Source organism: Halichoeres trimaculatus, unplaced genomic scaffold, assembly GCF_033239565.1.
Source record: "Halichoeres trimaculatus isolate MK-OKI-2021-1 unplaced genomic scaffold, fHalTri1.1 fHalTri1_scaffold_1, whole genome shotgun sequence".
NCBI classification, from domain to species: domain Eukaryota; kingdom Metazoa; phylum Chordata; class Actinopteri; order Labriformes; family Labridae; genus Halichoeres; species Halichoeres trimaculatus.
The window spans coordinates 27,497,376-27,512,167 of NW_027437179.1; the positions used below are offsets into that span (position 1 = coordinate 27,497,376).

The 14,792-nt window shown below is 39.3% G+C and overlaps 2 protein-coding genes and 1 pseudogene across 4 annotated transcripts; all 3 read left to right on the forward strand.

The window, feature by feature from the left end:
* Positions 1 to 293: 293 nt before the first annotated feature.
* Positions 294 to 1,908, forward strand: LOC141790339 (glutathione peroxidase 2-like; annotated as a pseudogene).
* Positions 1,909 to 3,454: 1,546 nt separating this feature from the next.
* brk1 (BRICK1 subunit of SCAR/WAVE actin nucleating complex) lies at positions 3,455 to 4,839 on the forward strand. The gene is made up of 3 exons (XM_074675411.1): positions 3,455 to 3,615; positions 4,163 to 4,245; positions 4,348 to 4,839. The coding sequence occupies exons 1-3, from the start codon at positions 3,498 to 3,500 to the stop codon at positions 4,372 to 4,374; spliced, it is 228 nt and encodes a 75-aa protein (XP_074531512.1). The 5' UTR covers positions 3,455 to 3,497; the 3' UTR covers positions 4,375 to 4,839.
* An 856-nt stretch (positions 4,840 to 5,695) lies between these two features.
* rbm5 (RNA binding motif protein 5) lies at positions 5,696 to 14,117 on the forward strand. 3 transcript variants are annotated; one of them, XM_074671403.1, is made up of 25 exons: positions 5,696 to 5,855; positions 6,096 to 6,135; positions 7,284 to 7,461; positions 7,564 to 7,722; positions 7,834 to 7,903; positions 8,298 to 8,371; positions 9,022 to 9,105; positions 9,359 to 9,419; positions 9,724 to 9,789; positions 9,894 to 10,054; positions 10,169 to 10,266; positions 10,370 to 10,457; positions 10,540 to 10,608; positions 10,871 to 10,937; positions 11,026 to 11,126; positions 11,231 to 11,387; positions 11,865 to 11,959; positions 12,056 to 12,235; positions 12,321 to 12,461; positions 12,553 to 12,636; positions 12,751 to 12,936; positions 13,048 to 13,122; positions 13,217 to 13,317; positions 13,437 to 13,566; positions 13,666 to 14,117. In XM_074671403.1, exons 2-25 carry the CDS (start codon positions 6,119 to 6,121, stop codon positions 13,789 to 13,791), a joined length of 2,568 nt encoding a protein of 855 aa, XP_074527504.1. In that variant the 5' UTR covers positions 5,696 to 5,855; positions 6,096 to 6,118; the 3' UTR covers positions 13,792 to 14,117. The 3 variants fall into 3 exon arrangements, with proteins under 3 accessions (XP_074527504.1, XP_074527489.1, XP_074527497.1); XM_074671388.1 differs by having other exon boundaries at positions 12,550 to 12,636; positions 13,666 to 14,116; XM_074671396.1 differs by having other exon boundaries at positions 11,868 to 11,959; positions 12,550 to 12,636; positions 13,666 to 14,116.
* Positions 14,118 to 14,792: the final 675 nt, after the last annotated feature.

A 14,792-nucleotide genomic window follows, 5' to 3' on the forward strand; every position in this document is an offset into this window, starting at 1 on the left:
AGAAAGGGAGCAATGAAATACAGTACAAATACAATTCAAATACTCATAAAAGAAAGGTGGTTGGATCAGGTAGTAAACTCCAAAGAAAATGTGGTTTAGCCAATGACCATATTTGGTTTCTTTTTATTATCTAACCTTGCTGTTTATGCTACTTCCTTTAAGTGTGCCGTTTTCTATGAGTTATAGGCTGGTTTTATTAGGACAACCTCATTAATAGCACCTTGCAGATTTTTTTTGTGTGCAACACTTAATTCATTAAAGGGTAAAAAATCAGCAGTGACTGTTACATTTTTGTCCCGCCCCATAAATAAATGAGGGCTGGCCTTGTTGACATTGGACCGCCTAAACAGAGATATACAGCATATTTTAGACGACAACAACTTGTTCGAGAAGTTCATTTGGAGTTCAAAAAAATGGCTGGGAATATCAAAAGGTTTTACGATCTGACAGCTAAGCTGTTGTCCGGAAAAACGTTGAGTTTCTCCGCACTGAAGGGGAAAGTAGTTCTCATTGAAAATGTGGCGTCTCTTTGAGGAACAACAACCAGGGACTACACTCAGATGAACGAGCTTCACAGTCGTTATGCCGCCAAAGGGCTCGTTATTCTGGGTGTGCCCTGTAATCAATTTGGGCATCAGGTAGGCCTTGTGTGATTGTCTGATTTTGTTGTTTCTTACTGAGGACTATTTATTTGCGGGTGAGGGGGTTAACCCCTTGAGTCATAGCAATCTAAATCTAAGCTTATATGAATAAAATGTCTCTATTTTAAAGCCTTTTTTTACAGTTGCAGGCCATAAACCCCAAAATGTGAAAGTGAATCTAATACCAGTTTATTATGCTAGTCCTACTAAGCTGAACAATGCCCCTTTTGTTTGGGTATTATCTCTTTTCTTGGATCAATGATTGACAAGGCTGCTGGTCATTTGAAGTAGTTAACAGGTTAAGTTTGCTAGACTGACTGTCAATCTGCAAAAAAAGGGGGGGAAAAGAATGAAAGACACAACTGTAAGCTTATTAACTAAACAGAAAGTTAAAGCTAACATATTACACTCCAAAAGTTGTAAATGTAAACAAGAAAGTGTAACAACAAAGGCTACAAAAACAAAATGTCAGAAGGGCCGTGACCTTGTTTGGTCATTTCCAATGAAAACCTCAAGTGACCTTGTCATTTATTTTTGGTAATGATTTATTATCTAACAGCCAATCTTGTTTGTGCAAATTCTGTTTTATAACAGGAGAACTGCAAGAATGATGAAATTCTCAAATCTCTGAAGTATATCCGCCCAGGAAATGGCTTTGAACCAAAGTTCCAGCTCCTCGAGAAAATTGAAGTAAATGGGAAGGATGCCCACCCCTTGTTTGTCTACCTGAAAGACAAGCTCCCATTCCCTTCTGATGATGCTATGGCTCTTATGACAGATCCAAAGTTCATCATCTGGAGTCCTGTCTGTAGGAATGATGTCTCCTGGAACTTTGAGAAGTTCCTTGTCAGTCCTGATGGAGACCCATACAAACGCTACAGCAGAAACTTCCTGACATCTGACATTGAGGCTGACATTAAAGAGCTACTCAAGAGGGTAAAATAAGGTGTTACAAATGCAGGTGGCTGTTGAGAATGTCAGTTGTGATCAGTTTGGTTAAAAGATGATGAGCACATGTATGTTTGTTTTTTGTGTTATCATTTGCTTCCACCTTGTAGTCTGATAACACTCCTATGTTTATGATATCCCCAGTGTTCTACACTTTGGTTGTTCAGCCGATTTGCTTTATGAAGACACTCCTTGAAACCGTTTTGTGGGTGAGGGGTTTCTGATGATGATGCTGTAAATCCCTGACTCAACTGTGTACAACCTGCAACCTATCACAAATGCAAAGAGGGGCGTAGAGATGAAAAATAAAAACTGTCATTTAAAAGCTCCTGTTTTTTTCTTCTGTACACACAATGCCATGACAGTATGCTTAAAACACACTCAGAATCATGTGACATGTAGAATTATTTATCAAAAGCAGTAATTACAACTAGGATGGATTCAGGTAAATAGGGACAGCTTAACAAAACAGTTTTTGCTTTTGGAGGCAATATTGTTGATACAGAGATCTTGCTTTGATAGAAAATGACCAAAATCACATAGAGAAAATGGTGTCACATCACATGGGAGGGTGTGGCAAGCATTGAACTGGATGTTATTTTTACAAAAACAAGGAAGAAGAAGTGACCTAAGGGCACACATTTAAATTCACAATACATTGTAGATTAAATTATTCATAATTAAGAGTTAAGTTTTTAAGTGTAACAAAATAAACGAAAACATTTTTAGAAACTGTGGTTTTAAAGATCGAGGTTTTATTTTCTTTTTGTCTGTTTTGTGAGTCTGTCCCAAAATTACCAAACATGGTCACCAACAGTATGTTCCCGGCAATTTGAGACACTATTCATATGCTGATCAAATGAACCCAAACACTACTGTATCAATACATTCATTGATCAAAGTAACTTGACATTTCTTTCAGCACTACTTGACAGAGATGCTGATGAAGATCATCATTGGGGTACATAGTGAGATAAATTTTAATGAGTTTTAAAAACAGATCTTATTGAAAATCTAGTTCCTCAATCCTGTCATGTTCAGATCTTTGAATTTGTTCAAATTAACCATCATAATACTTAGACATGACTTAACTCTCTAAATGTATTCAATATTTCAATCAAACATATAAGCTTCACCAAAATAGGGCTTTGGTGCAAAGTGTGCAAGTCGTGTAAAAGCTACGATAATAACTGGTTTTTAGAGCCATTGAATATTTTTCTTCTTTTTCTCTTGATTAGCTCGTCTATGGTTCAACCTCTTTTTAGAATTCAATCTAAAGCCATTGCAAAGAAGAGTGGAGCATTAGGGAGAAAGTGTAAGGAAGAAAATTATGGCAAGTTGAATGTGGCTAAAAAGGAAAAGAGCCGCTGTTGAGTACACAGTGGTTAAACAGGGCATGAAACATCTTTTGGCATTGGCAGTAATATAGGATTTAAGACAAAGGTCCACTTGTGTCCCACGTTATCAAAGTCACCAAGTAATAATTTTGGGTAAATTACATTTAAGGTTCAGACACTTTTTAAATGATAAAACACAATCACTGTCTCAATATAAACAAAGTAGACATCTTGAGGAATTCAGAAATGTATTATACACTGGGTTTTCTTTTGTATTTCATGCCAAGAATTTGATCACAAAGTGGTCTTAAAAAAACTGTCCTAATATGCCTGAATTGTCAACCATGCATTTATATCGGTTAACATTATGTTGTATGATAATTATAAATAAAAACGTAATGCTATGCTAATCCATACAAGTTTCTCGTAAGTGATTTATTTATCAAAACCTTTTAGATCATAATCTATGTAGGCCTGAAACAGAGAGAAACAGCTGTATCAAGCGCTTCCTGGATGGACGCAGGGGGGCTATCCTTGACAGAGCAGTACACCCAACCGCAACTCATCCAAAATGGCTGGCCAGGAAGATCCAGTGCAGAGAGAGATCCACCAAGATTGGGCGAACCGAGAGTATATAGAAGTCATTACGAGCAGCATCAAAAAAATAGCTGACTTTCTAAACTCATTCGGTAAGTTGTGTGGAACCAGTTTTGCGAATAAAAACAGGTGCTGTGAAGATATTTTGTAGATGGCTAAATCGAGCTAGCTTACCCCTGCTGCTAGCACTGATGTTGCTGTTTAAATGGCCACTCCTTGTTAGCTGTTAGCCTCATCGTTAGCTTTGAGCTTGTTGGTGTTTTCTAGCAAAAAATGCTGTGCTAGTTTGGTGTCGAGTTACCTTGTTTGTTGTTTTGCTTGTTGGCCAACGCTGGCCGCCCAACAAGTGTCAGGATGGGGCTTGTAATGTCAGCTAGAATTAAGTATTTTAGTAGAATACAGCCATCACAGCATAGCTACAGCTGAATCGGTTATACTCAGCTGTCATTTATGGTATAACCTCAGCACCATAACTCCCGATTGATGCTCTCCTAGCAGTAGCTCTCAATGTCGGTTATGCTTCTTAAAGAGAAGAGAATGTCTTTGTAACTGTCAGCATCATCCAGCTAAACTGTTTTAAACGTCATAACATTATAAATGGCTGAAAAAAAATATTTTGTCACAATTTATCATCTTCAGATATGTCATGTCGATCTCGCTTGGCCACCCTCAACGAGAAGCTGACAGCTTTGGAAAGGAGGATTGAATACATTGAGGCAAGAGTAAGTGGACAGTTCTACCATAACAACATTTGGATAAGGTGGTTTGTGCTTTTTGGTATTTTAACATTTTAATATGCTTTACCTTTTTCCATTCTTTTTCAGGTGACAAAAGGAGAAACATTGACTTAGACCATGGAAAGCTGAAAGTGTCCCAGAGCAAGCCTCCCATCCTCTGTCCAGAATTTTTGAAAATTGTGTGATGGACTCCACCTTCCTTTTTTGGGACCATGTGGACCATTTTTATATATAATATTGCTGAGTTTTTGTTGTTTTCTCTCATTATGCATTTGTAAGGAGTACAAGGGTTGGTCCGGGGTGTGAAAAATTGATGTTACAAAACAAAAATAACCTTCATGAGTATTTGTAAACATATGCCGGAATTCAAATTATGAAACTGATAGTGGCACAACCCATTGACAGTCCACGTTGTATACAGTGTCTGCCATATCAGATTTAAGAAAGGAGAACATTCTTGTGTGCCAAGTTGAACAAGTTATTGTGTAGTCATCTTTGTTAAACACCTGCTTGTACAGTGAACTGTTGGGTGATGTTTCAGGATTTAAATACTGTAATAAATGAATAATAACAAATTTATTTTATGCTCTAGCATTTCTTTCTGAAAGATTCCAGAGCCAGATAAACTGGTGAAATAGACAAGGGGCCATACACTTCCAAAAGCACACACAGTTGCATGAGCTGTAAGCTTACAAGACAGTATCGAAGGCCAAAAGATGAAAATAGACAGCCCACAGAGTATACAGGTACAACAGAGAAATTTTACATAGCGACCCATGGACATTATAGACAATAAATTGTACATAACTATTGGCAATGAAATATTTATAGGCGTTCTTTTTGGATTTGCACATCCTGAACAACAGACATGACGTGATGAAAAAGGGAACATTACTAATCATTTGCAATTTCGGTGCTTCCGATTGTAAAAGAACCAAAAACTAGGTCAAAGCAAGGAAAACAACTAAAGAGCAACGTAGTTAATTGCTTAGTCTGCACATTTTCATGATGTTGATTCTATGGCTCTTTGGAGTTTAGAATTCATTTCTGTCATGTAAGAAACGGTAAAACTTGTCATACATTGGTACATTGAATTTACTACACAGAAAGTCAACATACTACAAATATGGCAAGCGAAATCATTGCTAGATTGCCGTTTACACACAGAAGTGGCGTAAATGTACCGTGGTATAAATGTAGCCCGTAGTCTAGTCTGTCAGGTAGTCCCGGACATCAACTTATGAGAAGCTTGTTTTTTTCGGTGGGAGGGGGGTTGCATTTACAGAAGAGGAGATGAAAATCTTGCCGAAAAGTGACCCTCCTTTAATATTCTGTGAAAATGTCTAATTGGACCACTAAAGTAACAAAGGTTTAGCAAACCTAGGGTTCCTGTAAGGTAAATCGTGGGCTTAAAAATATCACCTCCCACAATGCACCGGGCTGTACACCAAAGCATTCTGGGACGAAGAAGGTGTCGTTGTAGTCTTGTTATAAGAGTCCTTGGACGTGAGATGAATATTTTTTGGCTCACAATTCGTCGATTAGCATTCTGAAAATCTCTTTGTGGGCAGTATTACTGTAAACAACCCAAAGCGGTAAGCTTCTGACTATGGAAACCCATAACTCGAATGTTTTTGTGGAGGTTCATAGTCATGGATTGGTTTGTTATAAGTCATGTATGTTTGCTAACGTTAGAGCGATTCCATATTACGGTTCCTCCGCTGATTTCATGTACTAGAACTATCTGTAACGTAGATGGTCTTTTTTGGATATGCCGTTAAAATAAATGAACCAACGAGTATTTCAATCCACGATCAATGTATTTTGCTTTACAGACTTCGTGTGCGCAGTAAGAGAAATGGGAGCCGATAAAAGGTGAGTAACGTAAGCGCCAGTCATCATGGTAGGAGCTGCTCACTTGACTGACTGTTATTTTAGTGGATCTGTAACCGAGCCTTGTCAGTTAGAGTTAAGACATCCAGCGATATATAAGTTAGACTGCAAGCCGAATACGAGGATTGAGTTCACGGTAGTTGATATTTGATGTTGAAAAGTAAGCTATGAAACCAACCTATTAAAATGTCAGCGCAACTTTCCTGCTTTGTTTGTCAATGTATTAGACAACCTTTAATTAAGACGAGAAAAACATCCCCAAGAAGTGTTTTGATTTAGTCTCTTTTTCCTCTACACTTCACCATTATTTCGGACGAGAGTGGGAAATTTTAACTGAATTCTCGGTTTTATCCCCCAAATTTTAGCCGGCACACAGAAAATTCTCTAGGAAATCATATGTATCAGATGTCACTCAAAGATATCACACAACCAATATATTTTTGTTTGTAACCAAGCAAGCAAACAATTAAACAACTGTAATTTTTCAATCAAAGAACAGTTCTGCCTTTTTTTGCTATTTTGTAAAAGTACATTAGTAGCAAGAATAATTATGTTTTAGTATTCAAGATATTATTTTGATCAGAGGGTTTCCATATTTGGATGGGTTAACGTTAGAAACAAAAAGAATATTTTGACAGTCCGCAAAATATTGTTAATTTAGAGCAGTGCTGGCCAACATCTTGCACTGAGTGGAAGTCTAAAATTCAAAAAATGTGTTTACACTTTATGAACTAAAAATCTTAAGAAAGCAAGTTGGAAAAATCCAGAGGAGTTCAAGTGACCAATGTGTCCTATCAAAAAGAGATTGGTTCCTCTCGCTCTGCAGCACAGCAAATCACCCTCAGCCTTTCCAACATTATTTTCAAACTTTTTAATCTCTATTCAATTGTTTTTTCATCTGTAAATTTACTCAAACTTTGAATGTTAAAAGAGATTTTTTAAACAATATAAGCATCAGATGTCAAAACAACTTAACCCTGTTCATATCTTTCAGACTGATGCTTTGATATTAGATCATGGAAGTGAACATGTTGGTGTTACAGTATTTGAGTTTATATAAACATGTATCATGTGAACCCAGAGCAGTTGTGCTGATGTCTCATTCTGCCTCTTACCATCACCCTGAACAGGATTAGCCGAACAGAGCGTAGTGGGAGGTATGGCTCTGAGCAGCCCCGTGATGAATCAGAATGGCGCGAGAGACGAGAGAGGGACCAGGACCGAGATCACAACATGCGGCGCTGGGGTGAAGACAGACGTAATGATCGCTTTGAAGGAGACAGACGAGGATCAAGAGACAGTCCAGAGGTAGATATTCCAATGTTAAGAAAGATTCAAGGGTGAGAGTAAAAATACATTGTTTAATGACATCCACCTGCAACTGATGGGTTTGATCTGTTCTCTTGAAAGCAACGAGAAAGAAAACGCCGTAACAGCGACAGATCTGAAGATGGTTATCACTCCGATGGTGACTACCCAGAACAAGACTACAGAAGGGAGCCTGGGGAAGAGAAGAAAAGCAAAACCATCATGCTCTGGGGTCTGTCTCCTCATGTCACAGAAGATGATGTAAGTTTTCCCAATGGCTTATTCTGATTTTGTGTTCCCTTGTCACTCTGTTGAGGACATGCCTCCAAAAAGGATCTGGGAAACATCAATCCCATCTGCTCTGTTTTTCAGATTTGTTTTGCCATTGATCAACTGGAGGGGCCTCAACCAGTGGATGTCAGGCTGATGAAAAAGAAAACAGGTGAGAACCTGATACATGATGGATCCCAACCTCCCCCCAGTCTTTGACCATAGGGCCAATCTGCTTCCAATCAGACCCATTTTCCCATAGCAGCTAGGAGACTATTGTATCAAGTTACTTAAAAATGTTGTTCCAAGACATATGATTTCAGTCAATTGTGGATCATTTGAAGGTAAGTATAATCTATAAAAAAAATATTTTCTCGGAAATCAATTGGCAAACCGTCCATGTTTAAGTAATTAGGATTTTTTGCTATGGTAAAACTCCTAAGGAGTGGCCCACTGTTTACCAAACAGGGCCTGGGTCGTGAAGCAGTTTGTGGAAGAGTTTGAATAATATGCCCATGGACTCTTAACTAACACGCCTCCCGTCTATATTTGAATGCTGTCTCTAGGTATAAGCCGTGGTTTCGCCTTCGTGGACTTTTATCACTTGCAAGATGCTACCCGATGGATGGAGACCAATCAGGTTGCTTCACAATCGCCAAGTCTAGTTTTAATCTTGGGGATCTGAAAATAAAAAATACCCAAAGGCAACCAAAATGAAATGAATAAGTAGTGTGGAGAACCTCACAGATCTTTAAAGAAATCATTTAGATGTTGGACTGTGTTCTTGATTTATTCAACAAGTGTGTTGTTTAGTTAAATCATATGGTAGTGACTTCAAAGCTTCAGATTGACTGATATTGTGAGGTAAACTCCACAAGGACTCAGAATTAAAGAAAATAAACACATCTTTACCTTGTTGATACAGGCTTTACCCATGATATGTTAGAGCTGAACGAAAGCCCAGACTTTACTTTTAGCCCAACCCTCATTAGATTCTTTATCTTCTTTTTTGGTTTCTTTTAATTGTTTTGTTTTGATTGTTGAAAATGTGTGTTAGGGTCACACTGTACACTTTGCTCCAGCTCAGCCTGGGCACTCGGGTCCCAAACACCTACAGAACCCTCCATACATCATGCTCACATATACATCATGTGCCTGTCTTGTCTTTAACACAAAGACTATCTGTTGGGGGTCCCTCTCCCCCACTCCTCCCTTCCAACACTGCTTGCTCTGTTGATGAGATAAAGGCCTGCCAGAAACATTTGACTAATTTTTCTTGTCCCTTTGCAGAAACGTCTAACCATCCAAGGCAAAACAGTGGACATGCACTACAGTCACCCCAGAAACAAGTATGAAGACTGGCTCTGCAACACTGTAAGTGCATCATCTGTCTTGGTCTCATGCTTTCACAGAACACCTCACACCAACATTTAGGCCTATGAATTACGATGTTGTAGCCCTGTCAGCACATTTTGTGGCACACTAAAATTTGATAAGCGGTAATGATTGGGTTGTGTCTTGGGTAAGTATGGTATACTGTACCATTGTAGATTGGCTGTTTTCTGAGGCAGCTCTGTTTAGGGTTAAGTAGGTGTGTAATAAAAATGATTTGAACGGTTACTTGCAGTGTGGCCTGTACAATTTCCGGAGGAGGCTGAAGTGCTTCAGGTGTGGAGCAGCCAAAGCTGGTAAGTAGTTAAATCCAACAAAAGGCCACTGAGTGCAGACATCCGGGCTGCTGGGATGCAACACAATGTTTTTGTTGTGTTGTTTCAGTCTGAAGTAGGAAAAGCGCACAGATAGGAAACAAAGTATGTTTTTCCTGACCACCTGATGAGAAAATACTACACATGATAGAACTTACAAAATCAGCTTTGATCTAAGCTACCTGTTACTGCAAACACATTTTTTACTCATTAAATTATCTCTTACTTCCAGTTTCAAGAAGGTCATGTTAATGCACCTCTCACTTCTCTGTGATTCTCTTAACAGAAAGTGAAAATGGAAATAATCCTGGAGCCTCCGAAACGCAACCCACTGCAGATTTCTATGGCGACAGTAAGATTTTTCTTTTTTTTACTTCTAGAAGCCACATGTTTGTCAAAACTAAAATTGTTCCCATCAACTGAATGATAATAATTGATTTTCTTTTTCATAAACAGCAATCATCCTGAGAAATATTGCCCCTCTGACCACTGTGGAAGCAATTATGACAGCCCTTGCACCATATGCTAACCTGTCATCAAACAACATCCGCCTCATCAAGGACAAGCAGACGGGCCAGAACAGAGGCTTTGCTTTTGTACAGCTCTCATCTCCCCTGGTAAATATTCTTATCTTTAGATTTGGCTGCTCCTCTAATATTATTCTCAACAAATTTGTTTGCACATTCAAAGCTAGTGTCTCACTTAAGTTTTAATTGTTTCTGTGTTCACAGGAGGCCTCCCAGCTGTTAACCATCTTACAAGGACTGCAGCCGCCTCTTAAACTAGATGGAAAAACAATAGGAGTGGATTATGCCAAGAGTGCCAGGAAGTGAGAATGACAGATAGGAACAAGCCTTGACTTTACGATGCTGAAAATTTAAACAAATGCCTCTTTCAACTCTCAACTCTAAATCATCCGTCATATGTTTCAGGGACCTTATACTACCTGATGGCAATCGTGTCAGTGCCTTCTCTGTTGCCAGCACGGCCATCGCTGCTGCCCAGTGGTCCTCTAGTCAGGTAGACCTATGTTTTCCACCATATTCATCTTCTGCTGGTATGAATTAAGCAGACTTATAACCCGTGCTTTTTCTTTTTACAGCCACAGCAGAGCTCAGATGGGATGTCAGAGTACAGCTACTTGCAAGAGGGATACACTCCCATGTCACAGGTTGGTAGAACAGAAAAAGCTGTGGTGATTAGCAAAAAGAGCAGATCTCTCTTTTGTCTTACGATCTCTTTGATGGAACGCAGCCCTGTAGTAACACCTAGTGGCAGCAGTAAGCATCTACGTGTGGTCAAAAAAAATCCCTGCCACAATTTTAGGGATAAGATGACGGGCTGGATCTTTACTAATACTGTTGGCACTAATCTGTTTCACACAATTAAGCTTTAAGAAGACATGATTAAGATGATGTGCTTTTATGTTTTAGGACTTTCAGAATTACTACCAGCAAGGAGCTGCAGCCAGCACCTCTCAGGGAAATGGGATTCTAGGAGGTATGAGATTCTACATTTTTATGTAAATCATAATAAATAAAGCTCAAACAAAAGAATCTGTCCTTAGACCTTTCTTTTATAAATTCAGCTGCCCCAGGCATGAAGATTCTTCCAACTGCAGCTGGAGTTGTCATTTCACAGAGTGCACAAGTCTACCAGCCACATATCATTGTGCAGCCTGCAGTTCAGGTAACTACCATCTTTTTCTTTTCTTTCCTTTTTTTTTTTTAAACTCACACTACTACTCATAAAACGCAATCCATTATAATAATAATCTCTATATGTAATTGCAGGCTTTGCCACTTGCCCAGCAGTTGGAGGTGAAACCCCACACAGGACATATGTCAGCCATTGAAGCCACGTCGATGCCCGCTGCCACAGTAGCTGCTGCCACGGTTACCACCTCTGGGACTCTAGCAGCCCCACAACAGACAGCTGACACCAGCACTGGTATGAGCACACAAGATCCCTTAAAACCTGTGCTGCTGAAATGTGATTTGCACAAAGAGGGAATCCTTGAGGTCATTGCTATATTTGTTACTTAAAGTGTTTCCCAAAGGATCTGCTTTAAGAGGGATTTTCCCCCTAATGTTTCTTGTGGGAGTATGGGTGTGGACACAAACTTATTCAATGAGTTTTTTCCTTTTACAAACAAGACAGCAGCGACTGATCTTCAGTTTCGGTGTCCACGTACATAGTGGTTGTACTTTTTATTGCTGTGGCTTAGTTAAAAGGGCTTATAGCAGAAGGCATCTGTATTTAAAAAGTTTATGTTTAGTTATGGCAGTAAAAAAAAGTTTGAATGACATATCAATAATCCATAAATATTGGTCACTGAACATTTTACTGTTTGACAGATTTTAATTTTACTTTCCTTTGAGTATAATTTTACGTCATTAAGCCATGATTATTTTGTTTTATAACTAGCAGTTGTTCCTGATACATCCACCTATCAGTACGATGAGACCTCTGGCTACTACTATGATCCTCAGACTGGCCTCTATTATGACCCAAACACTCATGTAAGTTGCAAACAGCCCTGATGTACAGAAGTCTCACATGTTGAGTCACATGGCTTTGTACTCATTTGATTTTGTGACATTTACTTTCCTCTGCAGTACTACTACAACTCTCAGACCCAGCAGTATCTGTACTGGGACAGTGAGAAGCAGACATATGTTCCCGCCTCTACAGACACACCTGCAGCACAGAGTGAGGGCACTGCAGCCACAAGCAGCAAAGAACCTAAAGAAAGCAAAGAGAAGAAGGAAAAACCCAAAAGCAAGACTGCTCAGCAGGTATGCTTTTATGTTGCACAGTCTTTTCTTTAAATGAAACACATGGGGCGTTTGATTTTTCAGCCCTTTATTAATTTTTTTTTAGATTGCAAAAGACATGGAAAGATGGGCTAAAACTCTCAACAAGCAGAAAGAGAACTTCAAGAGTAGCTTTCAGCCGATCAGTCAAGAAGAACGGAAAGAGGCAGCAGCTGCTGATGCTGGATTCATACTGTTTGAAAAGAAGGTAAGGATTTAATCCGTTACAAAGCACAAGGGTCAGGTTTACATTTTACAACTGGGCATATAGGTTGAGTGTATTTATTTATCATTAGCAGGCAGGAGCTCTTGACAGACTCATGCCAGATGTGCTGAGGGGCCCTGAAGAGGAGCCAACAACGAGCTCAGCCAGCTCCTCTAAGGTGAGCTTTCCCCAGCAGCTTGTTAGTATCTATCATCAGAGCTGTCTTATTTCCAAGCGTGTTTTTTAATATGTTTTCTTTCCACCTGTCCTTGTTTATCCGTGGTGTGGTTAGCTTGGCCTTGTGGCAGCTTACAGTGGAGACAGTGACCCTGAAGAGGGTGGGGCAGAGCCCGATGGCGCTGAAGGTATCCAGAGCAAGCTAACAGACTGGACAAAGATGGCCTGCCTTCTATGTAGGAGACAGTTCCCCAACAAGGAGGGTCTTCTTCGACATCAGCAGCTCTCTGACCTTCATAAGGTACCGTCTCCCCTTCTGTCTTAAGGCAAAAACTGTGATGAGAAAAATCACGTATGGTGAAGTTTCTATCGTTTCACATTTTTTTAAATTGTTTATTTTCTTTTTTAATAGAAAAACTTGGAGGTTCTCCGGAGATCCAAAATGAGTGAAGCAGAGCTGGAGGAGCTGGAGAGAAAAGAGACTGAGGTTAGGCTACAGACATTACAGACATGACACAATCATTCATAAAATTTACATCTGTATATTCATATAGAAATTGTTTCTCTCTTCTTGTGACTAGTTGAAATACAGAGACAGGGCAGCAGAGAGGAGAGAAAAGTATGGCATCCCTGAACCTCCTGCACCCAAAAAGAAGAAATTTAGCCAACCTACCCCAGCTGTGTAAGTCTCTTAGTTTAAGTCTATGAAAAAAAAACCCTTTCTGAGTCTTGGCAGAGATTGTGCTGTCAGTTTGTGTTCATAGGTGATGTTAAGATTTTCTAACTTTCTTTCCAATAAAGAAACTATGAACAGCCCACCAAAGATGGTCTTAACAGCGACAACATTGGGAACAAAATGCTGCAGGCCATGGGCTGGAAGGAGGGTAAAGGTCTTGGGCGCAACCAGCAGGGCATCACTACGCCAATTGAGGTATTCACATCAAGCACCTTGATTGTGTATTTAGCACTTTTAAGTTCACGAAAGTAGCTGAATTTCTGAAAATACTGATACATGTTGTTTCTTCTTTAGGCCCAGTTGAGAACGAAAGGAGCCGGTCTTGGCACAAAAGGCACCAACTACTCACTCTCTGCATCAGACACTTACAAAGACGCAGTTCGCAAAGCCATGTTTGCCCGTTTTACTGAATTGGAGTGAGTCTTTACTCTGAAGCTAAAATGACTTTTTTTGGCCTGCAGATGATTTGATTTTTCCTGAGATGTAGGATTACATCTTCATCAACCATGGCAAGAGAACTGGTCTCTAATTATTCCTGTTCATGTATGAAACATGATTGCCTCACGGCACAAAGGGTCAGACAGCAGCGAAAAAGGCTGTAACAGAGCTGGATTTAAATCGTGAAAAATGTAATTTATGAATTGTAAATAGGCACAGGGAATCTACTCCATGCATTTCTTCCTTGTTAATATTTTTTTTTGTCCAAGCATGTGAAAAAGATTGTACAGTTTATATAAAAAGTTCTTCTGTTTGTACAGAAAATAAAGGACAGAAATGATGCAGGTTTTTTGATTAACTTGACAAAAAATGTTTCCTGCAAATTACAAAAATGTAAATTGGACAAACTGGGGCACCAAAACTGACAAATGCAGCAAATGGTGCAAATTCTAAGCAGCATCTTGTTTTACTTTTTTTGTGTTCGCAACTCACAGAAATCGCATACAAAGACCTTGCCAAGTGATCTAAACTCAGGTGCTTTAGTTTTCTGAACTTCCTGTTGAGCACTAGAACTCATTAATTTTTCTGTTCAACTCTCAGTATTGAATAGGCCACTTGTGCCAGCATAAGATATCCCACATTAGCATATAAATAACCATGGTAACATCAACAATGTATCCTGAAACTGATTTCTAATAGTTGCTAGGGAACAGAGCTTTTTCTGCCACAGTGGGAGTGCTTCATATCATCCAGACTATGGTTGTGTATTGAGATGTAAAGCCTTAAGGAGCTATGAAAACATGATTGTGCGTCACAGTGAAGTGTGTGAATGAATCAAACCTGCTGTGAGAAATGTCTGAATTTATATGTTGATAGTTGTAAGGTGTTGCAGTGAGCCAGTCTTTCCACTAGAGGACAGGTTAGAAACCATTTTGCTGAGGTGTTCTTCAGCACTAACAGTGGTTGTCTACTTACTAACACAT

Bases quoted from the DNA above. Each gene is read 5' to 3' on its own strand.
- rbm5 (XM_074671388.1), top strand. The intron at 7,462-7,563 runs GTAGATATTCCA...TTCTCTTGAAAG, and splicing joins GATCAAGAGACAGTCCAGAG to CAACGAGAAAGAAAACGCCG. The intron at 13,318-13,436 runs GTAAGTCTCTTA...TTTCCAATAAAG, and splicing joins AGCCAACCTACCCCAGCTGT to AAACTATGAACAGCCCACCA.
- brk1 (XM_074675411.1), top strand. From the start codon at position 3,498: ATGGCTGGCCAGGAAGATCCAGTGCAGAGAGAGATCCACCAAGATTGG. The intron at 3,616-4,162 runs GTAAGTTGTGTG...TATCATCTTCAG, and splicing joins TGACTTTCTAAACTCATTCG to ATATGTCATGTCGATCTCGC. The intron at 4,246-4,347 runs GTAAGTGGACAG...ATTCTTTTTCAG, and splicing joins TTGAATACATTGAGGCAAGA to GTGACAAAAGGAGAAACATT.